Genomic DNA, 25,875 nt, shown 5'->3' with positions numbered 1-25,875 from the left:
ACTGCTGGGTCGAGTGAGGGTGTGTGCGAGAGTGTTTGAGGTGAGATGAGTGCGAGTGAGAGTGCGAGTTGCTGTTCGAGTGCGTTGGATGTGAGCGAGTGAAGGGAAGGAGGGAGAGAGAGGAAAGCGAGCGCACGCACCGAAGTCGTTCCCGCCCGAGTCCGTTCCCGGTCACAGCGCCCAGCCATCTCGCCCTTGTCGCAAACCTTGGCGAGTGGCGCAGAGACAAGCGCACCACGGCAAGGTTCAGCACACGTCTCGAAGCAGTTTCACCCAGCGGGCTCGTCCGACAGCGCAGAGAGCGAGGAAAGCAGCCGTTTGAGAAATGACCAGCTCGAGAGGATGTGACGGACCCTTATCGCCGGCGAGTGAGCAGACGAGAGCGCTTTGTACGTCGAGGAACGGTCGAAGGCGTTGTAAAGCGTGTATTGGCGGCGAGAGAAGGAAAGGGAGAGCTAGACGGAGGAGGAGGAGGCGAAGAAGGCCGTGAAAGGGCTTTTGACGAGTCGTGACACCTTCGTAGGGTCCGGCTGGCCATCGAGGCGAACTTGCTGTGTTGTTATGAGTTCAGGAGCGACGAGACGGCGAAAGGGGCGCCGAGGCGGATGCTGAGGCTGCCGTCACTCCCTTCCTCCGCTTTTCTGCATCCCGTGCTGTATCCCTGTCTCTGACTTGGTCTCAGCCGCCAGCAGAGGATGTCGAGAGACGAATGTCGTGTTGAAGGAGGAGAGAGCGCGCGGAGGGCGGACGAATAGGCGTCGCGGGGGTCGAGAATGCTGGAGGTCGGGTTTTGACGAGTTCCTGCGTGTCTGAGACCCTGCATTGCTGAGCCTGGCGGTCTTGACATCGAGCTGTATCCCTGTTCGAGCGGTGGAGACTGATGAGGACGTCGAGGCGGCTGGCGCGTCGAGTACGGCTCGCGGGGGAGCGCAAAGGGCGTCGAAATGTAGCAGTCATGGTTCTTCGCCGACTGAGCAGGCTAGACAGCCCGCTCGTGGTCGTTGAAGCGGGATCGAGGCGCCGAATGAGCGAGAGGTGCGGGCGCGCCTGTCGCCGCGAGGGTTGAGTCTGAACCATCCGCTGCTGCTCGTCCGCCGATCTCGTACGCCTCAGCCGGAGTCGAGAGGAGTCGAAAGAGCGTCGTAGGAGCCGAGAAAGAGCCGGGGCGGAGGGCGTTCGTCCTGTGTCCGTCGTCCATCTGCCTCATTCCTCACCGCTAGTCTTCAGCAGCCTGCTGAGCCATAATCTGCCGTCCCAGAAGACCGCTCATCTAACCGTGCAGCTGTACCCGTCTTCCTTGGGCAGTCCGCGGGACATGCAGCTCCTTTAGAGCCCGCAGCGCGCGAGCAGGGTCGTCTTCCTCCGCCCTTCGTGCTGATCCAGCGTCCTCCTCGACCGTCTACTGCGCTCCACAACGTCGCAGGCCGCTCATCGACCTCGACTAAGCAATTCAGCGCCGCTTGTGCGCGACAGGCTCAGTTCCTCGCCCTCGAGTCCTCGTCCGCTCGTTTTCCCGCCAACCCGTCTATTCCGTACCTCGCTGCCCACTCAAGCCGCCCATCCATCCACGACAACTCTATCGTCTTCTCCAGTGCCAGACGCGTGCCAGTATACCGAGTGGGAGGCGCAGGAAGTGAGCGATTCTGACTGCAGTTCCATCGGCGAGCACGACGCAGAGAGGACGTCGGAGCGGTCGCCACGCGGACAGCGCGAGTCTGAAGGCTTAGAGTAGGAGAGGCAGGCTGCCAGAGCTGTTTCGTCAGAGGGGTGCAAGAGCAAGCGAGGAGAAGGAGGAAGAGAGGAAAGAGGAGGTCGGTGCGTCGTGTAGTCCTGGCATCGTGCGTTCAAACGTGCGAGTAGCCTACGTCGATGCAAGCAGGACTGTAGAGCCACAACGAGCAGAGAAGCTGAATGAGCCACGGCAGCATTGAGCGAGAGTTGCGAATGTCTCTGCCTCGCCTTCGCCTCGGATGCTTCAACGACGACTACCAAGCGCTCTGACTACTCGCATACTCCCAAACACCTTCTTTACCATTCCCAGCGCTTCTACATCCCAGACGCGCCTTTACATGATCGCTCACTCCTCCTCGCTGTACAGGTTCAACCCCAACAACGACCTCTCATCAAAGTTCCTGTGCTGGAACCCGAGCTTGTGTAGTGCGCCTGTGTCGGCGACAAAGATCCGGCCTTGGGAGATCTCGAGGCCGCACCACCGGGTGCTTTGTGCGTGAACGAAAGGGGTCAGTTGGGAAGGGCAGGGAGAGGAGGAGGGGCAGAGACGGGACGGACATGAAGCAGCGACTGAAGTGGCCGTGCGAGACGATCAGGATGTCTCCGTGGTGTCCCTCCGTCTCTTCCTGCCCATGGTGGGCGCTACCGACGCAGTCCATCAGCTCCTAGCTCAAAACAAAGAGACGGCAGAACGCACTCGGCCAAGTCGACAATCTTACGAATCATGGCGTCGCAACGGTCGCGCATCTGGTCGGCTGACTCGCCTTTGGGGCAGCCATCGGTCCAGATGTCCCAGTCGGGCTTGACCATCTCGCGGATCTCGGCAGTCTTCTTGCCTGCGAGTTGCAAGGATCAGCTGCCGGTACCTATCTGGCGCCATCGAGAGGGATGACCAGCCGTGAAAGGGGAGTGAGCGAGCATGCGCAAGACTCACCTTCACAAACCCCGTACTCCCACTCCCTCACGCCCTCCTCAATTCCAAAACTCGGCCTGTCCTCCTTCTCGACACCCTCAAACAACAACTCGAACGTCTTTCGCGCGCGCGAGCGGGGCGAGACAAAGACGTGTTGGATGTGGGAGGGGTCGAGGATCTTGCCCGACCCGACGATGCGTTTGCCGAGGGCGCGGATGATGTTTTCGCCGTTGGGAGTGAGGGGGAGGTCGGTGCGGCCGGTCTGCGTGGCGGGACGTCAGCGGACATTCGGAATAGGGAACGAGGGAGACCGTAACGAGGCTCTTCCCCGCCGTCCCCTCCCCTTCGAGCCGGAGAGAGCGACTCACATGCTGCCCAGAGATACTCCACTCTGTCTCGCCATGACGGACGACAAAGACGCGCGGGAGACGAGGTTTCTTGCTCGCAGCCGAGGACGAGGCGGAGGGGGACATGGTGCGTGTAGCGGGTGCGGTGGGAGCTGCGGGGAGGGCAGGTGTCAGTGGCGGTTCATCACTCGGTACGCCTTGCTCCATGGCCAAGCAAAGCCGTGAAAGCGAGCGACTGAAGCGAATCGACGCACCGAGTGAGAACGAGCGAGCGGAAGTTCGGGGCTTTCCGAGCGCGGGTGGGTCGGAATGGAAAGACCTAGCGAGAGTAGTCGCACACGAGCACGAAGCGAACGGAGCAGAGCAGTGTGAGGAGCGAGAGCAAGCTTCCTTCGCCCGACGGAGGACGGAGAGGAACGATGACGGCACCTCGTCTCTGTGCGAATCTGTCGAGCGCAGAACACCGTGTATCTGGATCTACTTGGGTGAGCAGGCTGACCCTCGTTCACCTCGAAGCGAGAGAGCGAGCCGTAAAGTGAGCGGAACTTGCTTGAGCTCGCAGCGGGACGAGAGGTGCACGACATTTCTTGTGAGGCCATGGGTAGTACACGAAGGATACTCGCAATCCAGTTGAGCGATGTTTCGAGTGCGGTCGCGGGACTTAGCGGTTTTCGCTCGAGGGTGAGCACGAGGCGCTGGAGCAGGCGACGCGGCTCTCTCTGCCCGTCGTCCTCGTCTCTTCTTCAGGTCCACCAACAAGGTGCGCACACTCATCCTACTACCCTCTAGCAACCCACTGACACGTCCTGCCTGTCCCGCCCAACCCCTCAACCCGCGCAATCACCACCCCCGACCCCCTCACACATCTACGTTTTCGCACCCCTCCGACGCCCCTCACACCGCCCGAACGCCCCTTTCGACCCGCCCAACGAACGAATGCACTTGTTCTGACCCGCCTCGCACCACCCACGCCCGCCCGCGACCCCTTCAACTCGCTCGCAAACCCTGCCCATCCTCCGACCTTCACTCGCCCGAACTCGTCCTCACCAACTCGCTCGCCTGCCTCTGGAATCGGTCTTGTTCCGTTGGGATTGGTGGATTGCGGGAACAGATGACGAAGCGTACCAGAAAGGTTGGCGTGACGGGCAAGTACGGTGTCGTGAGTCTCCACTCCCTCGCTTCACCCCGCTCGAGGGATGCTCACCTGGTTGCGTGGGACGATAGCGCTACGGTGCGACCCTGAGGAAGTCCATCAAGAAGATGGAGATCACTCAGCACGCTACCTACACGTGAGTTTGCCGATGGTGGTTCGTCTCGCTCAAGCGGGAAGGGTGCTGATGCGGTTCTTGTTGCGCAGTTGCACCTTCTGCGGCAAGGTTAGTCTCTCGGCTCGCATCTCCAACCAGCGGACTTGCGGTAGGGAGGGGAGGAGACCTTGGACCGGAACGGAGAGGAAGGAACAGGCTGGTTGACGCTCGTGCGCCCCGCAGGACTCCGTCAAGCGCACCGCTGTCGGCATCTGGCACTGCAAGGCCTGCAAGAAGACGACCGCCGGTGGCGCGTGGACCGTCTCGACCACGGCTGCTGCGACCGTCCGCAGGTGCGTCCATCCCTCGCTCCCCTCTCTCTCTCGTTCCCGTACTGACGAGAATGCGGTGCGTGTTGCGCGTGTGTAGCACTGTCCGTCGTCTCCGCGAGCTCGCCGAGGTCTAAGCCTGCCAATTGGACCCCCCGGTTTGGCTGTTTAATCCGTGCGAGAGAGCAGTTCCTCGCGAGTAAGGCTGCGGAGTTGAGCGAGTTTGTAATGACGCTGTTATGGAAAGGGTCGAGGCCGATGCGAAAACTTGCCAGTTTGCCAACTTCGACCGCTGCAGCCGCCCGTCGCCACCCTTGCGCTCGCACCACTCACCCTCCCTCGCACCAGGACCACCCACGAGCCAGCGAGCCGTGTGCTAGCATAGACGACTTCAACCGTGAGCCAACTCGCACCCGCCCGCGTGCCGTCGTCGTCGAGCGAGCGCTGACACCCTTCCACCTCCCCTCCCCTCCCATCTCGCTCGCATCGCACCGCACCACGCGCACGCAGGTCTACTCTAGCACCCGCCACAGACCAGCCCACCATCCAGTCGAAAGCGGACGTCCGTTCTCTCGCCGCCGCTCTCGCCTCCTCCCCGAGGGCCATCCCGCGTCCTCAGTTCCCAAAGCCCCCCTAAGTCGGCCTCTGAGCGCCTTTACTCGTCACACTCCCTTTCATCCGCAACTTTCTTCGCCTTTACGGGGGCGAAGACCGCCTGCCGCATCAGCCGTCCGTACTGAAGAGGGCCCGGTAAATCCGCCTTGTTGACGCCCGTCATGGCTCGCACACTGACATGTTCGCGCTCTTTCCGCTCGCGTGAAACAGGGGCGCCCCGCTGTCACACGACAGACCTTTCCTGCTCGACAGGACCCTCCGGTTGCCGACCGCACCGGACGCATCTCCCTTCCCCCCCTCCTTCGCGCGTTCTTATCGCCTTAAGTCTCGCCTAGCGACTTGCGCCTAGCTCGCTCCCTTCCCTTCCTTCTATACACTCTACACGAGAAATGGCCGCCATCGCCATCCCCGCCGGCGCCGCCCAGGCGTTCGCCCAGGACGAGTCGACCTCGTCGTTCTACCCTCTCTCGTGCTCGCCGCTCTCGCGCAGCCCTTTCCTCGCCCAGCTCTCGCTCTCGCCCAACTCGGCACCCAAGTACTCGTCCGTCGTCCCCTCGGCGAACCAGTTCGCCCAAGTCCGCCGCAAGTCGTCAGTCTCGGCGCACGCTCGCCCCGTCATCCGTCCTCCGACACAGGCCGTCCCGCGCGAGGCTCCGCTGCCCGCAATCCACTCGGGCGCGATCATCGACAACTTCCGCGCCGCGCTCGACACGATCGACATGGACGACTGCGAGGCGCACGGCGAGAACGCCTTCTTCGTCGCCGACCTCGCCGAGGTGTACCGCCAGCACGTCCGGTGGATGCGCGAGTTGGGACACCGCGTTCAGCCTTTCTTCGCCGTCAAGTCGAACCCGGACCCTTACGTCCTTCACCTCATGGCTGCGCTCGGGATGGGCTTTGACTGCGCCAGTCAGCCCGAGATCTCGGCTGTCTTGGGCTTGCCTGGACCCGTCTCGCCATCGCGCATCATCTACGCCAACCCGTGCAAGGCCGCGTCGTTCATCCGCAACGCGGCCAAGTGCGGAGTCGACACCATGACGTTCGACAATGCCGACGAGCTCGCCAAAGTCAAGAAGTACCACCCGAACGCACGTATGGTCCTCCGCATCCTCACCGACGACTCGAGCTCGCTCTGCCGCCTCGGTCTCAAGTTCGGCGCGCCCTTGAGCGAAGTCCGTGGATTGCTCAAGCGCGCCAAGCAGCTCGACGTCAACGTCGTCGGGATCTCGTTCCACTGCGGAAGCGGCTGCAAGGACCCGTCGCTCTTTGGCGACGCGATCCGCCGCGCGCGCTGGGCGTTCGATGTCGGCGCCGAAGAAGGGTTCGACTTTGACCTGCTCGACATCGGAGGAGGGTTCGAGGACGACAACTTTGAGCAGATCGCTGCTGTCCTCCGCGAGGCGATCGACGCGCACTTCCCGCTCGACGCGCAGGGGAAGGGCGTCAAGGTCATCGCCGAGCCGGGGAGGTATTACGTCTGCCGCGCGTTCGAGCTCGCGACCAACATCATCGCGAGGAGGGCCGCGCGCGAGGGGACCAACGACGATGCGTCGATGCTCGAGCTCGCGGGCGTCGATGACGAGGAGGCCAAGCCGGTCACGATGTGTGAGTCGTTGACTCCTTTTCCTCGCGTGGAGAGACTCTCTCGCTGACGCTCGCCCGCGACTGCGCAGACTACATCAACGACGGTGTCTATTCGTCCTTCAACTCGACCATGTTCGACCACCAAGTCGTTCACCCGCACGTCCTCACCCTCGCCGGCGACTTCCACGACGGTCCTGTCCTCTCCCAGGACGCGGACTTCGAGGAATGCTCGATCTGGGGCCCGACATGCGACTCGATCGACTGCGTCCAGCCCAAGGCCGTCTTGCCGACCAACTTGATCGAGGTGGGAGACTGGTTGAGGTGGGACAACATGGGCGCTTACACGATCTGCGCTGCGAGCCAGTTCAACGGGTTCAGGAGGTCGGACGTCAGGTACACCATCGACGCCAAGGGCGAGCCCGGACTCGAGGCCAAGATTCGCGCTCTCCTCGACGCTTGAACCTCCCCTCCCTCCCCTCGCCATATCTCGCATTTATTCTCTCCCCCGTCTCTCCTGATGGTTCTCCCTTCCGTGTCATTTGTATACCAACGCGCAAAACAAGTCCTGTTCTCTTCCCCTCCGTTCTCTCACAGGAGACACTCCCTCACATAGCTGCAACAGGACAAGGAACACTCATTGCGCTCAATCCACCTGGTCTAACTCTTCTAACCGAGAGGTCTACTGAGAGGAAGGGAGGGTGGATCTACCATTCCAGCACGCCGCGTGGACCGGTCTTGCCGGCGAGTCCGAGTCCGCCGCGCAAGAGTTCCGGGATGACTTTGCCCTGCATGATCGTGCGGTCGACCTGCGTTGTCTGGTCAGCGAGTCAGAGATGGGAAGGAAAAGGAGAGCGACACACGATAGCTGCGACGTCGGCGGGTGTTGCGCGACCGTACCAGATTGACGAGCCGTTCGGGAAGTAGATGATTACGTTGCCCTGCGCATCGCGGTCGTCAGCTCGCGTTACTCGTAGGAAAGGAGGGAAAGGGACGAACCGCATACCGATGACCGCCGATATGCGACACCTTGAACAACCCGACCCTGCCACCCTCAACGCTCCTCTCCCTCAAGCTCTCCTCCATATTCCTCCGCTTCTCACCCTCGTCCCCCTCCCACTCCTCAATAGCCGGTCCCTCCGCAAGGTCCTCCCCACGCTCATCGACGTGCAGACCGTGTTTGTCGAGGTGGGTGTGGAATTGGGAGATGAGGAGGGGAGCGGCGATGGAGCATCGTTTGTCGCGTTTCCGGTGAGAGCAGAGGAGGATGACGGCTTGGTAGGGGAGGGGCCTGTCCGGCTTGCTCTCATCAGCCTCGCTCAAGCTAGAGGAGAACGAAAGGAACTCACCAACTTCTCAGCGCCGACTGCGACGCGTCCAACCCCACCCGCCCAGCTTCAGGTCTCAGATACCGCTCCACAAGCTCGTCGACAGCCGTTCGAGTCGGCTCGACGTCGTGCACGACTTTGTAGTCGGGAAGGACGATGACTGATTCGTGGTGGTGGGTGTGGGAGTTGGAGATGAAGGATGAGGAGAGGATGGATCTGTGTGTGTTCTGTTGTATTAGAATGAGTGAGTGAGAGAGAGAGGGGGGAGACGCACAGCCGGGAAGAGACGGCGACATCTGCGCCCGCAACCGCCTTTGAAGGATGCACGCCCGGCAACCCTCCCTTCTCCTCCGCTTCCTCGCCCTTTCCGCTCTTGAACAACTTGCCCCCAACCTTCCCCAACAACCCCGCGCTAGGCTTGGCCGTCGCCTCGTCGTACGCGAGTTTGACCAGTCCAGGGATCGAGTCGGTGTCGTCTGTCACTTCGCGGATCCAGTCGCTCTTGCCTGACGAGACGAGGATCTGCCTGTGCAGAGTGTGGGAGTGCAGGTGAGCCTGGGAGAGTGCTGCGAGGGAGAGGGAATTCGCCGCACCTCCCTAAGGGCTTCAACTCGCCCAACATCTGCGAGTCGAGGTCGACGTCGAATCTGTGTATGCTTCCCATCAGTCCAACTCCTCGCGCACCTCTAGAAGCGACGACCGCACCCCTTGGGATAAGCGAGATCCTCCAAGTCCGCCTCATCATCGCAAGCGTCGCACGCCTTGCAAGCGTCTGCGAGCGATTCGAGCGGTACGCCGACTGTGCGGAGGGCGTCGACGAGTGCGGCAGGAGGAGCGGGGCGGTCGGGGATGCCAGCCATGGCGAGTGAGCGAGTGAAGAAGCTGTGCAGGTCGGGAGCAGGCGGCGGAGGTGGGAGACGTTGATCCGGCTGGGGGTTACGAGCGAGTTGTAATTGAGAATAGCAAGGCATAGTAATCAATACGAGATTACCCGCGATCGATAATGGCATTACACGGCGAAGGTAATTGTCGCAGGAAGGTCCGCTGGGAACGTCGCTCGTTCGCCTTGACGGTGTGCGTGGCGTCGAACGACGTCCGTTACGAGGTCATCTGTCGCGGAACAAGGCCGCCTGACGAACCGGGGACCGTGCGATGCGGGCCTTGTCCGCTCGAAGTAGACTCCTCTGTCAACTTTGCAATCCTCTTTGCCTCGCTCACTCTCCCTCACTCTCCTCGTTCCGCTTACAAGGACAAGCAGGGCTTGTCAACCAGCAGTCGCTACCGGTAGCAACTCGTCCCAACCACCTCCGCTCTCTCCCTCGTCCTCCTTCCCTCGCTCAACCCCTCTCGACCGACCCACACAGCACACACCATGCTCCGCTCGCTCGTCTACACCACCTTGCTGGCAGCAGGTCTCGCCACAGCACACATCGAAATGATGTACCCGCCCCGTGAGTCCGCCTTCGCCTGTTCGTCTCGCTCGCGTCCGCCGTCCTCCTCGCGCGTCGGAATGTGACGACCATTTTTGGGTTTCGGCCGCATCGTGCGCCTCGCTCGCATGCTGCACCGCGTGCTGGGATCACTATGGACGCACGAGTGTAACGATGGATCGCTTGGAGGCGTTGTCATTGTGCATGAGAACCCGCTCGCTCGGATGCTGACCTCGGTCGATGAGCAGCCATCAACTCCAAGTACGACCCGCAGACGCTCGAGGCGAACAAGGACTACACCATGACCGCGCCGCTCTTCCCCGACGGCTCAAACTTCCCGTGCAAGGTGAGCGAGCGACCGTCTTTTGCCTTCCCGGCCTGCTTTGCAGCATTTCTCCAGCTGTACAACTCGGGAGGGCTTCCGCTGATGTACCTGTTTCTCACAGGGCTACAACACCCCCGAAGCGTACGCCTCGCTCAAGCCCGTCGCGACCCTCTCAGCCGGCGGCTCGATCGACGTGCAGTTCGCCCCGAACGGCGCAACTCACATGGGTGGCTCGTGCCAGTTCTCCATCTCGTACGACCAAGGCAAGACCTTTGCCGTCATCCACTCGATCATCGGCGCGTGCCCGCTCTCGTCGAGCTACTCGGTCCCTGTTCCTGCGGGCCTTCCTAGTGCCGACTCGGCTACGTTCGCCTGGACTTGGTTCAACGAGATGGGTAACCGCGAGATGGTGCGTTTGACGCTTTCCATCATCTCACCAACCCACTGACTTTGGGAACTACTCGTAGTACATGGACTGCGCAATCGTCGACATCTCCGGCTCCTCGTCGTCCAAATCCTTCACAGGACCCGGTCTCTTCCGCGCCAACACCCTCCCCGACGGAACCTGCATCACCATCGAAGGAGACGACGTCGTCTTCCCCAACCCTGGACCGTCGGTCGAGTATGGGGGCAAGATGAGCAAGAGTTCGCCGGTGACGAAGTTGAGCCCTTGCTCGTATGACGAGGACACGACGGTTACGATTGGACCCAACGGATCGTCGTCGTCACCTGGATCTGGTTCGGGCGCTGGCTCGTCGGCGTCTGCGTCGAGCTCGACCAAGTCAGCTTCCTCGTCGGCTCACGCAACCACCGTCAAGCCTACCACCGTCGCTCAGCCCACGACCGCCGCAACCACGACGACGACGAAGCCTGAGACGGTCCGCTCGACGCAGGGCGCTTCGACTGCCGCCGCTTCGACCACGACTCGGCCCGCCCGCGTGCCCTTCCGCAGCCGCTACCTCTTGTCGTCCTCGTCCACCGCTACCTCGTCGACGAAGCCGACTACCACCGCAGTGCAGAAGACGACTACATCGGTCAAGCAGGAGCCTACGACAACCGCCGCTCCTCCAGCCGCGACCACTTCCGCCTCGTCCGGCTCGAGCAACGGCGGCACCTGGCTCAAGTGCCTGTCGTCGACAACCTGGGCCCTCTGCGACGCCGCAGGCTGCACAAACATGGGTTCCGTCGCGGCGGGCACGATCTGCAAAGACGGCGGGATCGTGATGGCGCCCGTGAACAAGAAGCGCGACGAGGAACGGATGGTCCGTGTGGTCTCGAAGGAGAAGAAGAGGCGTTCTGTGAACGCCGAAGTTGAGCCTTCCACGCTGGCGGTGAAGGGCGAGAAGAGGAAGATGAGGAGGAGTACGTTTGCGGGTCCGGCGGGCCGGGCGCATGTCGCGAGGTCGAGGAGCGGTCACTGAGTGGCTCGTTCCTCCTTCTCTCGTTCCTTCTCTCTTGTCTCCTACTCGACTGTTCTTCTACTCTCCTGTGCTGTCTCCCTTACTCTCCCCGTCCTCTCACTCACGAGCTTGACGCAACACCCCCTCGCAAACGGTACTGGTATACCCCCCTCACACTCGTTCCTTCCCTCCTCACGCACTCTTCACGCAGTCTCCCTTCTTCGTTCTGGTTAACGACGCACCCCCTCCTCTCGCTCTCGAATCCTCGCTCCCCTCAACCCTCACTCGAAAGACACTTCGAGATTCTTGACACTTTTCGTAGCTAGCTGCTGTTGAATGCAGGCCCGGTAGGCGCGAACTTGCAAAGATGCTTAGTTGCCAAAATGACTAGACTGGCCGAAGCAGTGAATGGGAGCTGTGAGGTGATGAGGAGGGAGGAAGCACGGCAAAGTCGGCTCTGTCGCTCCGCGTCGTCGTCTCTTCTTCCGCTGGCTCTCGCAGTGACAACCCTTCCTCCTTGCGACGCCAGTGTTGCCTGTCAAGGCGTGCAGAACCACTTTGTTCGCCTCCAACCTTCCTAACTCCCCTCCACCTCTTTCACCACGCCTCCGGCTCCTTCGAGCGACCCCTTCTTCCCTCCCCAGCTCACACTCGACAAATACGGCGGCGACCGCGCCCTCTCCAACCCTGCACCCACCTGCGCAACCTGCCCCTCGAATCGCTCGCGCGACAGCCTCTTCCTCCTCCTCTCCTCCTGTGCGCCGGTATCGGAAGCAAGACTCGATGGACGGAGGCAGAGCGACCGAAGGTGGCGGTCGTCGATGGCGGATGTCGAGCGATGCTGTTTGTGACGTGCTGTGAAGTCTGAAGTGCGAGAGCGAGAAGGGTTGGCGGGGTGAACGACGATTTCTGAAAGGGGTGACGGAGGTTTGATCTCTGTCGTTGAGGATGGAAGAGTGTTGGAAGAGGTGTGGGAGGACTGGGACAGGGTTGGGTCGAGTAGGGGGGATGGATGAGGCGAGAGAGTCGAGAGGGAGAGAAAGGCGAGGCCGTATATGGGTGTCTCAAGGAAGCGAAGGGATAGGGTGACGCTTGTGAGTGTCGTCGAGGGAAGGAAGAGAGCGGTGATGGCGAAGATAGCTGGCAGATTGTCAAGATCAGTTTGCCATATCGCTGTGAAGGCTTGAATGCGACGCTGCGCAACCGACCCGAGGTTGTTGAGAGTATGATAACGCAGAGCAGCCATGCGGCAGATGCAGGCATAGGGGAAGGGAGGGAGGTCGAGGAGTTCTTTGGCGAAGGGAGCGAGAAGAGGAGCACGGTGCCGACAAGGAGGTCGCCGAGCGCAGATGCGACAGTTGCGAGAAGACTGGAAGGATCAATGTCAGGCATCGCAAACGGATGTGGCGCGCGGCAGACTCACAAGGCCGGATCACTCGACAACGAGGCGAGGACAGTTGAAGTATGGGAGGTCTGCGGGAGAGGGCACAGTCAAGCTCCTCATTGATCCTCGTCGCAGGATGCAGAGCGCACCGTGCTGAGAGCCACTGCCGCCCAGATCGAGCCAAAGCATGCGAGAGTGGCGCAAAGACCGGTGAAAGCGAGGATGGGAAGGCGGATGCAGAAGTGCTTCATGTGCTGCAGAAGCCGTGTCATCAGAAGAATGTAGTAATGCCGGTGAAAGGACTGAGCAACTGACCTGGCGAGCTTGTAGAACGAGGGTCAGGTCAAAGCAGGCTGTCGAAAGTCCGCTGGTGGCGCTGAAAGTGCCCAGAGCTACGGCATGCTCTGTAGTCGCGACATCTGGGAATGTGAGGTGGGTCAGATAGCTTAGCAAACCGGGAGTTGATGCCAATTTTGAAAGGAGAGAAGCGGGAGGGAAGGGCAACGCAGACGCACCCTGAGAGCTCAATAGCTCAAAGCCCGCTGTGACTGCCGCAACTGCGCTCAAGACGACTAGAAAGACGGCAGCAAAGCGAAAGTACAGTGGAAGGAGGATCCAGCGTCGGGAGGATGTCGAGAAGAGTTGCGCAGCGAAAGCGCCGAACAAGACGAGCTGGATGGCGCAAGCGGCAGCTACAACATCTAAGAGGCGTTGAAGTCAATCGCCCTTGCTTTGCAGGCCAATCGGTCAACAAGGAAAGGAGGAACGTACCAAACATCTAGCCCGCCGACTGCTGCAAGCCACCTCTGGAGGAGAAGGCAGTCACGCCGTCCGGCCGCTTGCACGCCTGCACAGGACGTTGAGCCGGGCGTGCGACAGCTTCGACGCTGACAAAGTGGACGCCGTGGACGAAGGACGAGGAGGAGAACCAGAGAGCGCCAGTCCCGCGTTGCGATCTTGCGGCTGCTTAACGTTGCTCGCTGACTAGGCGATTGATTACACTGCTCCTAGAGAGCCACAGCTGGTGTATTGGATGCTTCGAGGTCGACCAGCAGAGCCCGGAAAAGGAAAAGAAGCAGGAGACGCAGTTGCCGCGCGATCAAGAAGGTCAAGAAGGTCAAGGTCGTGCGCGACAACCTTGAAGTCCAGGAAACGATGCCGAAAGCGACGCTGGTTGCAGACCGTGCCGTCATACGTCACTTCGCCTCCTCCGCCGACCCGCCCGGCGACGCGCCTCTTGTGCTCGCCCGCAGCCCGCCAGCACTGCCCGCAGCGCCAGTCGCTCCGCCTGCACCAGCCGTCCGCGCGGTCAGCAGACTCTGGAAGAAGTCTGCGAGGACCTGATTGCCGCCAGCGGCTGCGCCAGCCGTCGAGGACGTCCCGCCAGCTGCTGCCGAGGGAGAACCTGCTGCGGCTTCTTTCGACAAGCTCCTGCCGAGAAGGGCCGACGTCGACGACGCGCTTGACGAACCAAACGTAGCCGACGAGCTGAGTGGAGGCGAGCGGGCCGAGGTCGATGTTCCCGAGTTCTGCGAGAGCAAGCTATCAGCCTACAGATCAAGGAAAGTTGGGACGCATGAGTCTCACCTGTCGGGACATGCTGGTAAAATAGCGCTCGTCAGGTCGTGCGCCATCCCTTCCTGCAGCCGCTGCCGTGTCGCCTCGATCTCGTGCGCGCTCGAGCGTGCTCGCGACCGTCGGCAAGTCAAGACTCGCGCCAGCCATCGGACCGACGACGCTCGGGCCGAGAGTTGACGAGACAGAGCCAGTCGACGTGGGTTGGCGGAAAGCGAGTCGAGGATCCTTAGCGGCTTCCGCCTGCAAGACCTCGTAGTGCTGGCGCAGGAAGGACTGCTCGTCTGCTGGCGCAACAGTCGTCGACGCATTGGTTGGCTGCAAAGGCCAACGTCAGCGTGCGCCGGTATATGGCAAAGGGAAGGTGCGGACTCACTCGGTCCTCCGCCTCGAAGTCGACAACCACCATCTCGTATTCCCGCCGCAAGCCTCGATTACCCTCCTCGCCTGACACGTCCGTCTCAGCACCACTCGCACCTGCTCTCAGTCGCTCCAGATCCGCCTCCCATCCCTCTCCCGCCTGCTCGCAGTCAAACCGTTCCCGCATGATCTTGATCTTCCCCCAGCTGTCCCAGCCCGCTGGCACCAGGACCTGATCTCGGTCGACGACGTTCGCGCGATGAGGGAAGGGAAAGGATGCGCGTGCGGAAGTTGCGATTGGTGCGGGAGCAGCGGGGCGTGACGAGGACGTCGGAGTCGTGGGATTTGCTGATGCGTTCGTGGCGAGAGCCGTCGATGCCGGTGCGGCGAAGAGACGATGAAGGATGTACTGTCGGAGCTTGGCATAGGATGAAGGAAGGGTTTGCGAGGTGTAAAAGACGGCAGCTCCGTCTGCGGACATTGCGGGTTAGCGGTTAGCATGGGGTCGGCAGATCGCGGCGACGCCACATACAGCGTAAGGCGACCGTTCGCAGCAGCTGCTGGATATAGTCGAATTGCTCCTCAGTAAACTCCCTGTCCCGCTCGAGCATGTTCATCTGGTCGGCCTGGGTGACGCATACAAGCGTCAGCAGGCGTGTCGGTGGGCAGCCCAGAAGATTGTGACGCACCTTTGTGCACACGATGACGAGGCCGATCCCGAGGTTGTCCAGCAGCGTGCCGGGCGGAAGAGGGGAGTCGTCGAGATGTGCGGCGGCAGAGGTTGATGGGGCGGCTCCGCTGGAAGTCGGTTCTTGATACGATCGGACGTAGGCCTCCACTATTCGAGAAGCAGGTCAGCTGGCTCGACAAAGCAAGATTCGAGCGAACGCACGTCGTTCCCGCGCCTCGACTTCTTCGTACGCCTCCTTCTCCTTCTCTCCCCGCCTCGCCCTCTTCAGCTGGTCTTCCAGCAGCGCCAACCATGCCTCCAGTTCTCGCACGAAGTTCCACGGCTTCTCCCAGTCGAGGACGAGGACAACGAGCGAGTCGAGGAGGTTCGAGCGGGAGAGGGCAAGCGAGAGAAGGGCGGGGTAAGGCGGTGAGGGCGCAGGGACGTGGAAGAAGCCGAGTCGAGCAACCGTGTCTGCAACGGAAGCAGGCAGCAGAGCCTGTCAGCCTATCCACGAGGATGCAAGGAGAACCAATTCGACTCACCACCCTCGTCCCCCTCTTCTCGCACATCCAGCACTTCGTAGCTCATTCCCAGATCCAGCGGCTTCTCTCCATCGTCTCTGCCCTTGCCAGCCGAAGTGGACGAGGAAGGTGGTGCTTCCCCGGTGGTCATGCGGAGTCGAGAGACGAGGGTCGATTTGCCGCTGTTGCGCGAGCCTGCCAGCAAGAACGAGTACAGTCAGCACTGTATCTTGCTCGTCGAATCGCAGACTGCCGTGATCGCGTCGCCGCACGAATCATTCAGCAGGCCTCGACGAGGAGCGAGCCAACAACGCACCGAGAACGAAGCACTGTTTAGTCTGGACGTTCTTCGTGCCCTTGACAGAGTCGAGGATAGAGCTCCACAGGTCGCCGTTGCCGGGAAGGACGACGCCATTGCTGCTTGTCGCGCCTGGCGGTGGAGGGAGAGCAGACGCGCTCGATGGCCCGGCGCTGGCGGACAGCGGTGCGAGCGAGGGCATGCCAGGCAGGTCTAGCAACTCAACCAATCAAGCAGGCGCAGCGAGAGGCAGAGCGGATTGGCACGAGGAAGAGGTCGTCGAGGAGGTCCGGAAGAGGGGCTCAAGCGTGCAAGGCTTTCTTCTCTCGAGATGGGCAGTGACAATGCTCGGCAGTTCAGGTGCAACTACGCCTGAGCCGGCGGCGCTGTCCCACCGTTCTGCGCCGCTGCGCCATCCGTCGAAGGCGGCATCTTTTGTCGCTCGCTGTTCTCCTTCTCCTGCCGCGCCTGCATGAACGCCTGGCCTCGATTCCGGTAGGGCGAGTACCTGAGGGCGAAAAAGGTCAGCGGGAGCGCAAGCATGAGCGGCAAAAGCGAGCGAACCAAGGGAAAGGCTTGTCCTTCGAGAGAACGACTAGCTGATGTGCGTGCGAGATGTAGCCTTTCAGCAGACCCTACGAGTGAAGAGCAGTGTCAGCAATGATTTGGCAGTCGCGAGCAGCCAATTTCGACGCACCTTGTAGATCATGTTCGCCAGCAAGCACTCCATCTCTTCCGAATCGATCTCCGCGCTCTTCCGTACCCGCTCGATATCCGCCGCGCTCAGTCCCGAGTCTAAAAGCCCAACAGCATACGCCGCATTGTAGTATCTTCGGAAAGTCTCGACCGACAGCCGTGCAGGCTTGCCCTCCAGGACCCATCTGCGAAGAAGCAGCGTCAGCCCGAAATAACAGAACCACGTAGGACGATGAACGTACGCCCGCTTTAGCAGTCCTCGCACCGCATTCTCCCGCGCCCGCTCAACTACGAGGTACGTCCCCCTCTCCATCAGCCGCTTCTCCGCCCGCTCGAGCTGCCGCTCATACGCAGCAACATTGCCCGTCTTGATCGCCTGCGCAAAGGGACCGTAGAGAGTCTTGTGCCGTGCGGACTTGGCGAGCAGTTTGGAGGAGGGGAAGACGCCGCGGAGGAGGAGGAGGGGGATTAGGTAGTCGAGAATGAGCCTGGGGCGATGCGGGTGTCAGTTCATGGATACGTTCGCTACGCTTCAAGAATCGGCTCAATGCGCAGGAGGCATCATCAAGCGGAACTTGAACGGCGGGACGACGCACTCGATATTCCGCTTCATCCGATAGTGGCACATCTCGAGCGCCTCCCTGAACCGGTTCTCCGCATCGGCATAGTCTTCTCGCAGGAAAGCAAAGACCGCCATGTAGTACTTGTAGGTGACTTGGTGGGCGCGGGGGAAGGAAGACAGAGGAGGGAGGTCGGCGGCGCCGATGCCGCGGATGATGTTCTTGCAGAGTGCCGTCGAGTTAAGCTGCGAGGTGAAACGATTAGGATACGGTTACTCGACGAAGCGAGGATGCGATGTACCCGGAAGTAGGTCTTGAAGAGCAAGGTCGCGAGGTAGTACGTGCCCATCTTTCGAGAGGCGGCGATGTCGCTCGCTCTGCTCGAGATTGACCATCAGAAGGTAGCGCAAGAAGTGCGGGCAGGACGTAGGCGCACCGGTCGTTCAGGCAGCAGGAGAAGCATTTCTGCAGCGAACGGCTCGCCTCTTCGAGCTTGACCGCCTTCTGGCTATTCGCGAGTAGCTGCTGGTCCGCCTGACAGCGATAGACGAACGAGGGACGTCAATGAAGCAGTCAGGTAACGCTTGACCTAGATGAAGGGGAACCGACCTGTTCTGCGACTTTCCGCAGGTCGCGACAGACGACGTAGAGAAGAGGGAGCGCCCAGCCGGTCGTCTGGTCCCTCGCGTCCATCAGGTACCGATAGAGTGCGCTGTCAAGGGCACAAGCGGGTCAGGCGATTCCAACAGGGCAGGCGAAAAGAGGGCGGACGAACGTGACGACCTCGTGCTGCTTCTGGTAGGCGACAACCGCGTCCGAGTGATGCATCTGGTGCGTCATGGGGTTCATGACAGGCTGCAGAGCGGTTTGACGGATGAGTTCAGAGACCGTAGCGGTCTTTGGAGAGACGGAAGGAACGCACGTTCAGCGCAACGAGCGCCCAGATGTGCCCAGTCGCCATCTCTGCCCATGGACCATCCTTGCTGATCGTTCGCTTGAACTGGCCAGCGTACGACGGGTTCGGCTGCGAGGTTGTCGAGTGAAGCGGGGGTCAGTTCCTCCGAAACGGCTTGCCACGGCGGCGGAAGGCCACACGCACAGTGTCGAGCGTCCTGTCGATCCATGCAGTCCCTCTGTCCGGCTTGGCGAGAAAGTCGAGTACCATCTGACCATGCTTGCCGGAGAGCGAGAGGAGCGAGGCGAGTGTGCGGCCGTCGCGGAACTTGGCGGCCTGATCGATCTGCCCAGCGTACGACGAGATGTGGAGCGTCGGCATGACAGTCTCTGACGCTTCCCAGCAGCCGCAGCTAGCGAAGACAGCGATGAGGACGGGGTCGAGGAGTGGGAGCGCTCGTCGTCCGCTCTCCTTCGCCCGCTCGTCCTCCTTTTGCTAGGCCGAGAGGCTCTCACGCTTCTCCACAAGCGCCCGCTCCACCCGAGAATGGCCTCGCCTCGCCCCGTCGCCGTCGCCATCGTCATTTGCTTCCCCTCCACTCCACAACACACGACCCCGTCCAGCAACGCCCCTCAAGATGCGCCGCAGCCAGCTTTCCTGCTTGTTTCGAGTCGCAAAAAGAAGCACCTGCATGTCTTCCCGAAGGGTGGAGTCGAGCAGGGCGAAACGTCGGATTTCGCAGCTCAGCGGGAATCCTGGGAAGAGGGTGCGTCTCGCAGGGCTTCCCGAACGGTGGATGGCGTTGCAAACAGTGCTGACAGGGCCTCCCCACTGCTCACAGCCGGCTTGAAACCCAACTCGGCCGTCCATCTCACCCACCTCCTCACCCTTCACGACCCGAGTCCTCACATCCTCTCCCCTTCCACCGACCGCGAGTCGCCGTCCTTCGTCGCCAGCTGCCAGTACTCGTTCGAACTCTTCCTCCTCCCGCCTCCCGAGACCCGCGCGGACCGATCGACTCATGACGCACCTTCGCACGACGAGGCGAATGCGGACGATACCGCCGCTCTCGCCGACTCAGCCTCGCTCTCGACATCCGCAACCTCATCCGTCTCGTCCATCTCCTCCGCTCCCTCGTCGGCATCCTCCAGCGCCCCTTCAGGCCACCCTCTCTCCTCTTCCGCCGAACCCATCGAATCCGCCTCGTCAGCTCTGACAGAACCCTACTCCCTCGCCTACCTCTCGCCAACATGGCCCGAGTCGACCGAACGGACACGGATATTCCTGTCGGGCTGGGACGAGCTCGAGAAGACTGTTTGTTGGGGACGGAGAGAAGACGTGATGCGACAGGCCGTGCGGAGCGCGAAGGAGTGGGTCGACGACTGGTGGAAGCGGACTGGCGGGCGGATAGAGGACGCTGAGATGTCGAACGGCGTGGAGGAAGACGAGGACGAGCGGATATGAGGGAAAGAGGGGAATTTACACGGTGCTTCCTGCGGCGGGGACGGCGGCAAAGACGCGGCGCACACTCCCATCTCGCATGTTGTAACAGTTCACACATATAGCGATACCTCACCACTTCATCCACTCTTATCAATCAACCTGTTGTCGTTCTCGACGCCCTCAGCCCATCTTTCCGACGTCTCCTGCCTTCCGCTCGCCTTCGTTTGCTTCGCTTCCGGCTTGACCGACATCGCAAGGAAGCAGTGACTGTCTGCACGAGCTCACAGCCTGCCAGACGCTGTGGCCGAGGTTGACCTGTCATCAGTTGTCGCAAGCGGAGACCTCTTCCTCTCTCCGCACAGTCAGGATGCACGTCCCAGCAGGTAAGCCCCCGCGGTGTCCTCAAATGTCTTGCAGAGCTCACTCAGGACCCCTACAGACGCGCCGGGCGATCCAGCGCCTCCCGCTCACCCTCCTTCGTCTCCTTCACCGCCTCAAGTCCCTCCCCGTCCATTCTTCGCCGAAGCACTGTCGAAGCGCTCGCCCGACCCTCCACCAGTCCCTCCCAAGCCGGCTATCCTCGGCCAGCCAGCGCCCGTCACGACCAGCGCCTTCTTCCAGCCCTCGACTTCCTCCTCCTCCCCACCGTCATACGCTTCCGCCTCGAAACGCCGCACGAGCTCGCCTACGTCCTCTTTCAGACCTGCTGGAAGCACAATGCAGCGTCAGCGTTCGTCGCAGGGGCAGGCGAACAGGCCGCCGCCGCCTTCCGCACCAAGCAGCGACGAGATCGAGGAGAGCGAGGACGAACTGCTTCTCGTTGGGAATGAGCGCGCGGCGATCCCTCTCGGTGGAACGCAGACAGGGCGGGCGAAGAAGGTCAGCAGGACGTACGGGTCTAGCTCGAAGCCGTCGGGCTCTGCGGCGCGACTGGCGACGGGGTCGAGTACTGGTTGGGCTGACGACGAGTGGGCGGGCACTCCCGCCCAACCTGCGACGTCTATGCATGCGACTAGCTCGTCGCGGTCTACGGCCCACTATGGAGGCGGAGCGGACCCATCCTGGCAGGAAGGCGCGCGCTTCGAGGACGCTGTCAACGCAAAGTACGACGCCCAGCACTTTGAGCATGCCCCAGGTCCTTCGACGCCTACAGCTCCCATCAAGGCGATCACCTGGCGCGAGTCGGCGCCGCCGCCGCCTGCCTCTGACGCCGCCAACCCCCTCGACGGCTGGTGGACGACGCCGAGGGTGCTTGCGAAGCCGGGCGAGAAAGGCGGGAAGGAGGGGATCTGGTCGCAGACGGTTTGGGACTTTACGATCGACGACACGCCAACCGCTTCTGGGGATTACAAGGCGATGGGAGAATGGGTCGACTTGTCTGGTTCGGCGGCGAGGAGCGAGGCAGACTCGCAGGGGATGGAGGTTGAGCAGACGGAGCAGCAGAAGCCGCTACCTCCTGTCGAGGCGAAAGACTCATCCGCCGCCGCCTCGACTTCCTCCCCTCCGCCCATCCCGCCGAAAGCGCGGCGAGGCTTTCGCACCATCACCCGCGAAGAACTCGACGCGGTTCGACCCCATCCCTCCCTCTTTTTCTGCCGTTCGACTTTCTCCTGGGCTCTTCTCGCTCAGGTCCAGCCCGCCCAGAAGCCAAGCGACTCTCCGGAACTCTGGCAGCAGAGCAACCGATCCGTCGACCCGCAAGAGGCCCTCACAACCCGCCTGTCGCCTCCGCCCTTCCCGCTCGAACCGCCTATCCCTCTTGCCGACGCGTCCTCCCTCGTTTCATCCGCGGACGACGTCCATCGCGAACCTCGCACCCTTTCGAATCTCTCCTCGCCCATTTTCGAGCTCACCTCGACGCAGCAGCGCGTCTGCCTGCGTTCAGGGTCAACGGACTTCTTCCCCGGCGTCGTGCGGCCAGAGCTTTGGCAGCGCTTGCTTGAGGCTCGGGAAGCAAATCCAGCCGCCGGCGATACTGCCCTCCAGTCCAAGTTCAAGACCGTGCAGACGCTTTGGAGGTACGCTCAGCTTCCCTCGTCCAAATTCCCGTTGCTGGAGCTGACCCTGTGTACCGCTTCCAGGATCGTTGACGACTGCTTGTTCAAGGGCGAGACGCGCGGCCTACCTGTCAAAGGCAAGACTATGGGCAAGCATCTCCCGATAGGCGACGAGATCATGTGCGTCGTTACTCGTATTGCAGAACCTTCCGAGTGCTGACCGCGCCGTTGTTCACCAGTCACGACATTATGATCGCCACGCTGGGCTGCAAGGTCTACACGGCCAAGGTCCAGGAGAAGGACAAGCTTGTCGAGAAGACGTTTATCCAGCTGCCGTCTATCGACGAGTCGACCGACGAAGGCCGGCAGCATCGCAAACGCCTGCTGCGCTTGTGGCTCGAGACGGGCATCTGGCTCGAAGATCACTACAAGCGATATCGTGCGTGCCAGTGCCTTTCACGGAGGAGGAGTCGTACGCTGACCGCATCCACGCCACCTGCAGCCGACCATTTGGAGCGTAAGCCGACGAGGATCAGGCTCAAAGAGAACACGAAGGAGGTTCTGGCTGGCATACTTGGCGGTGACAAGCGTACGTGCCGCTCTCTGGCCTCGCACGCATAAAAGGCTGACCTTGGCTTCCTCCGACAGTTGCTCGCATCCCGTCGCAGGAATCATGGCTCACAGCCGGTCCATCAAACCGCCTCGACTCTTCCGGTCTCGACCCTCTCGCCAACGACTACAGTCTCCTTGGCGTCGTCCCCGACCTCGCAGACTCGGTCGTCGAGCGAGTCTACGACATGCAGTGCGAGCTGAACTCTCTCTATGTGCCGTTCTACCTGAACGCACTGTCACGGATCGCACAAGGTCGCGACTCAGAGGCGTTGAACATGAAGGTCGCGCTCGAACGTTCGCAGGACAAGCTCACGTCGGACGAGATCAATGCCGCCTACCAGGAGCTCCGCCTCCCGTCTCCCTTCGACATGTACAGCACGATCACCGACGATGACCTCGTCTCGGCCTTCCAGACTCGCGTTACGCAGGTGACGCATCCAGGCAGACGCAAGGCCCTGCTCGAGGCCGCCCGCATCGTAGCTGTCTTCACGCAGTCCGAGCTGTTCAAGACCATTCTGGCGACAACAGACTTGGGCGACGTTGAGGGAGCGGCCAAGCCGAAGATGGACATTGACGCGGCGTACCGGACCTTGGGCGTCGACGCGGACACTGACGACGGCTTGATCAGCATGACTTACGACATCCGCGTGCGTGCCGCAGCGCTGCTCGATATCCTGGATTGTGCTCACACTCGTCTCTCATGCAGCTTCACGACGCCTCGTCGGATACGGAGAAGAAGAAGATGGCCGAGGCGCTCCAGGTCATCGCCGCGACGAGGAACAGCCCGAGCTTGCTCGCCCTCGCCAACGGCCAGAAAGGTGCGTCAGCTTCCGAGCGGCCCAACGGTGTCATCGCTGACCCAACTACTCACAGACGAAGGCGCAGGATGGCAGGCCGCTCCAGCCATCGACCCCGACCGGCCCGTCGGTTTGACCAACATCGCCAATACCTGCTACCTCAACTCCCTCCTCCAGTACTTTTTCACCGTCCGCGAGCTGCGCGAGACGATTCTCGCCTTCGACGACTCGCCGACACCGGTCGACGGACGACAGATTCGTGTTGGCGGAAGGCTTGTCACGCCCGCTGAGGTCAAGCGTTCGAAGCGATGTGCGTTTCGCTTGATCGTGTCTTCCTCTTCAGCTCAAGGAGCTAACGAGGTCGTCCGCGCAGTCGTCAAGCTCCTTCAGAACCTGTACCAGCAGCTCATCCACGCGCCTGTCTCTGCCGTCACGCCCGAGACCGAGCTCGCCTATCTCGCTTTGGTCCCTTCGAAAGAAGAAGCCGATGCGTCGACTTCTACGACCGACGCACCAGTCGCCGACAAAGCAGAGTTGACGGACGAGCCGGTTGCGATGGCGACCGAGGATGAGGTCAAGGTTGCGGCGGACGAGAGCAGCGGGCGCTCGCCCTCGTCGGTTCTCGGCAAGCGGAAAAACGGCGACGACTCGATGGCGGAAGACACGCAGATGCACCCTCTCTCGCCTACCCTCGCCGCTACCTCTTGCCGCACGTCGATCTTGACTATCAGCGACGAGGCTGGTGACGCACAGATGGCCGAGTCGTCGCAGCAGCAGACGCCGACGCCGACGGGCGACGATGGAGATGGCCACCGCGTCAAGCGTGGCAAGTCGGTTGACCGGACGGTAACGGGCGAGGTCGAGCCGATGAAGGTGGATGCGCCGCCGTCTTTGCCGCCTCGGCCAGCACCGCCTGCGCCGCCGACAGAGGGCAAGACAGGCAAGGAGAAGGAGAAGGAGCTCGAGAGACAGTTCTCGACCTACATGGCTTTTGGTGCGCCAACCTCATTCTGCCGCTTTCGCTGCTTGACTGACACGCTGTGTGCGCAAACGCAGGCCGTCAAAACGACGTCACCGAGTGCATGGACAACGTCATGTTCCAAGTGGAGGCCGCCCTTCTCGCCAACGCAGCGAACGGCCAGGTGCAGGACGCCGCTAACCTGCTCAGGCGGTGCGCCGCGCTCTTTGTCTCGAATCACCCACACAGACTGACACGAGAGCACCCGCAGCACCTTCTACGGCACGATGCGCCAACAACTCGTTTTTGACGACCCCTCTTCCGTCTCCGACCCTGTCCGGACGCAAGACGAGCCCTTCTCCTGCCTTCTCCTCGACGTCCCTCCCACCTCATCCTCCTCCGCCGCCCTCACACGCGACATCTACGACGGCCTCGACGCCGTCTTCGCCCCCTCCCCAATCGAGCTCGAATCCCACCCTGCCCAGAGGCGCGTCGCACTCGTCTCCCCCCCTCCGCCGGTACTCCAGATCCAGCTTCAAAGGGTACAGTACGACCGTGTCAAGCAGACTGCGTTCAAGAGCAATGCGCATCTGCGGTTCTTTGAGGAGATCGAGGTCGGACGGTACTGTGAAGTTGAGGAGGGAGATGGGGAGGGAGAGGAGAGGAGGAGGAGGACGGAGGAGATGAGGAGTGAGTTGGAGAGGGTTAGGGAGAGGTTGGGCGAGCTGACGGCTGACAAGGTGCGTCGGGACTGCCTTCGTTCGCTTCTCTTCTCCGAAGGAGTTGGCTGACTGCGGGGACACCTCCAACTCACAGGGCGCCAACACCCCCTCAATCCTACGCTCGACCCTCTCACACGCACAGCACCTCTCCACCCTCCCTTCCCTCACCCTTCCCACCTCACTCACATCCCTCCTCACCCCGTCCCTCACATCCGACTTGACCTCCGAAGCGACCGACCTCGAATCCGAAATTTTTGCGCTCGAGAAGCGCGTCGAAGAGTTGAGAGCGGGTATTGAGGGCGTTTGGAGGGAGAAGGAGAGGGAGGAGACGAGGTATCAGTTGACGGCGGTGTTCATTCACCGGGGTGCGTCAGCTGCTATCCTCTCGGTTGCACGTCTCTGAGGAGGATGAATGAACTGATAGATGTGTTCCTCCGGCAACGCAGGAACGGCGACGAGCGGTCATTACTTCATCTACCAGCGCGACCACCGCAACCCGCAGCGCTGGCTCAAGTGTGCGCCCCTTCGTCCTCTTCGCATCCACCGAGATTAGTGGCTGATGGGCATATGCCGGATGCAGACAACGATGCCGTCGTGTCCGAGGTCGACAAGGAGGAGGTGTTCCGTGAGACGAGTACGTTTCGGCGCTTCCGCGCCATGCTCACTACTCAGCCGACACGCTGACGCTCTCGTCGATGCAGCCGGCGACACGAACCCCTACTTCTTCTCCTACGTCCGCAAGGACAGGCTGTGAGGCGTCTTCTCGTTCGTCTCTCTCCGCCTCGGTCGCTCACCCGGCTCCTCCCCGTGCAGCGACGCCATCGAGTCGATCATGCGCCTCCCTGCGTGACCCAGATCCCGAGCTCGTTCTTCTCTTCCCTCGCCTCGAAGATAGACCCGTCGACTTTGCAACGGCCACCTTTGTCCGCCCCTCGTCGCGCGTCTCGGTTCCAGGATACCTGTGCTTGCGTGTGTAGCCTGATACCCTGTCCCAATGCATCCATCAGCACGTTACGAGCGCGTTTTTGGGTGTATGCGGACTGTTTGCGCTCGATCGTTGCGAAGGGGCCCTCGTTCTGCTCGCGCGGCCTCGTCTCGTGTTGTCCCCCGTCTCTCGCTCTCGAGTCTGCTTGGGTTA

The 25,875-nt window shown here is 61.5% G+C and overlaps 10 protein-coding genes across 10 annotated transcripts; 5 read left to right on the top strand and 5 right to left on the bottom strand.

The window, feature by feature from the left end:
• Positions 1 to 2,077: 2,077 nt before the first annotated feature.
• Positions 2,078 to 3,117, bottom strand: RHTO_05036 (phosphoglycerate mutase; the record flags this gene model as incomplete). Its single annotated transcript, XM_016418699.1, has 5 exons — positions 2,078 to 2,219; positions 2,290 to 2,373; positions 2,429 to 2,567; positions 2,666 to 2,906; positions 3,013 to 3,117. The coding sequence occupies 5 exons, from the start codon at positions 3,115 to 3,117 to the stop codon at positions 2,078 to 2,080; spliced, it is 711 nt and encodes a 236-aa protein (XP_016275975.1).
• Positions 3,118 to 4,102: 985 nt separating this feature from the next.
• On the top strand, positions 4,103 to 4,704 carry RHTO_05035 (60S ribosomal protein l43; the record flags this gene model as incomplete). The annotated part of the gene is made up of 5 exons (XM_016418698.1): positions 4,103 to 4,150; positions 4,216 to 4,280; positions 4,349 to 4,367; positions 4,482 to 4,591; positions 4,668 to 4,704. 5 exons carry the CDS (start codon positions 4,103 to 4,105, stop codon positions 4,702 to 4,704), a joined length of 279 nt encoding a protein of 92 aa, XP_016275974.1.
• An 867-nt stretch (positions 4,705 to 5,571) lies between these two features.
• On the top strand, positions 5,572 to 7,226 carry RHTO_05034 (ornithine decarboxylase; the record flags this gene model as incomplete). Its single annotated transcript, XM_016418697.1, has 2 exons — positions 5,572 to 6,787; positions 6,856 to 7,226. 2 exons carry the CDS (start codon positions 5,572 to 5,574, stop codon positions 7,224 to 7,226), a joined length of 1,587 nt encoding a protein of 528 aa, XP_016275973.1.
• A 244-nt stretch (positions 7,227 to 7,470) lies between these two features.
• RHTO_05033 (sucrase/ferredoxin-like family protein) lies at positions 7,471 to 8,951 on the bottom strand (the record flags this gene model as incomplete). Its single annotated transcript, XM_016418696.1, has 7 exons — positions 7,471 to 7,572; positions 7,627 to 7,704; positions 7,763 to 8,054; positions 8,113 to 8,307; positions 8,366 to 8,617; positions 8,685 to 8,738; positions 8,797 to 8,951. The coding sequence occupies 7 exons, from the start codon at positions 8,949 to 8,951 to the stop codon at positions 7,471 to 7,473; spliced, it is 1,128 nt and encodes a 375-aa protein (XP_016275972.1).
• Positions 8,952 to 9,463: 512 nt separating this feature from the next.
• RHTO_05032 (endoglucanase) lies at positions 9,464 to 11,267 on the top strand (the record flags this gene model as incomplete). The annotated part of the gene is made up of 4 exons (XM_016418695.1): positions 9,464 to 9,542; positions 9,770 to 9,867; positions 9,968 to 10,255; positions 10,314 to 11,267. 4 exons carry the CDS (start codon positions 9,464 to 9,466, stop codon positions 11,265 to 11,267), a joined length of 1,419 nt encoding a protein of 472 aa, XP_016275971.1.
• A 556-nt stretch (positions 11,268 to 11,823) lies between these two features.
• Positions 11,824 to 12,881, bottom strand: RHTO_05031 (uncharacterized protein; the record flags this gene model as incomplete). Its single annotated transcript, XM_016418694.1, has 4 exons — positions 11,824 to 12,386; positions 12,455 to 12,615; positions 12,670 to 12,719; positions 12,780 to 12,881. The coding sequence occupies 4 exons, from the start codon at positions 12,879 to 12,881 to the stop codon at positions 11,824 to 11,826; spliced, it is 876 nt and encodes a 291-aa protein (XP_016275970.1).
• Positions 12,882 to 13,826: 945 nt separating this feature from the next.
• Positions 13,827 to 16,259, bottom strand: RHTO_05030 (cytoplasmic dynein light intermediate chain 1; the record flags this gene model as incomplete). The annotated part of the gene is made up of 8 exons (XM_016418693.1): positions 13,827 to 14,159; positions 14,218 to 14,523; positions 14,582 to 15,036; positions 15,098 to 15,191; positions 15,255 to 15,403; positions 15,458 to 15,709; positions 15,781 to 15,954; positions 16,076 to 16,259. The coding sequence occupies 8 exons, from the start codon at positions 16,257 to 16,259 to the stop codon at positions 13,827 to 13,829; spliced, it is 1,947 nt and encodes a 648-aa protein (XP_016275969.1).
• A 164-nt stretch (positions 16,260 to 16,423) lies between these two features.
• Positions 16,424 to 18,589, bottom strand: RHTO_05029 (COP9 signalosome complex subunit 12; the record flags this gene model as incomplete). The annotated part of the gene is made up of 11 exons (XM_016418692.1): positions 16,424 to 16,565; positions 16,622 to 16,692; positions 16,755 to 16,938; positions 16,996 to 17,241; positions 17,350 to 17,558; positions 17,615 to 17,690; positions 17,750 to 17,847; positions 17,923 to 18,025; positions 18,089 to 18,168; positions 18,236 to 18,337; positions 18,413 to 18,589. 11 exons carry the CDS (start codon positions 18,587 to 18,589, stop codon positions 16,424 to 16,426), a joined length of 1,488 nt encoding a protein of 495 aa, XP_016275968.1.
• Positions 18,590 to 18,754: 165 nt separating this feature from the next.
• RHTO_05028 (NUDIX hydrolase domain containing protein) lies at positions 18,755 to 19,672 on the top strand (the record flags this gene model as incomplete). Its single annotated transcript, XM_016418691.1, has 2 exons — positions 18,755 to 18,974; positions 19,050 to 19,672. The coding sequence occupies 2 exons, from the start codon at positions 18,755 to 18,757 to the stop codon at positions 19,670 to 19,672; spliced, it is 843 nt and encodes a 280-aa protein (XP_016275967.1).
• Positions 19,673 to 20,018: 346 nt separating this feature from the next.
• RHTO_05027 (ubiquitin carboxyl-terminal hydrolase 25/28) lies at positions 20,019 to 25,587 on the top strand (the record flags this gene model as incomplete). The annotated part of the gene is made up of 16 exons (XM_016418690.1): positions 20,019 to 20,034; positions 20,091 to 21,669; positions 21,733 to 21,828; positions 21,888 to 22,087; positions 22,151 to 22,237; positions 22,297 to 22,907; positions 22,967 to 23,078; positions 23,134 to 23,367; positions 23,431 to 24,051; positions 24,114 to 24,228; positions 24,287 to 24,755; positions 24,832 to 25,102; positions 25,184 to 25,252; positions 25,318 to 25,371; positions 25,439 to 25,487; positions 25,551 to 25,587. The coding sequence occupies 16 exons, from the start codon at positions 20,019 to 20,021 to the stop codon at positions 25,585 to 25,587; spliced, it is 4,620 nt and encodes a 1,539-aa protein (XP_016275966.1).
• Positions 25,588 to 25,875: the final 288 nt, after the last annotated feature.

Source organism: Rhodotorula toruloides (assembly GCF_000320785.1).
Source record: "Rhodotorula toruloides NP11 unplaced genomic scaffold Scaffold3, whole genome shotgun sequence".
Lineage (NCBI taxonomy): Eukaryota > Fungi > Basidiomycota > Microbotryomycetes > Sporidiobolales > Sporidiobolaceae > Rhodotorula > Rhodotorula toruloides.
This window is presented reverse-complemented; position numbering and strand designations above follow the sequence as displayed.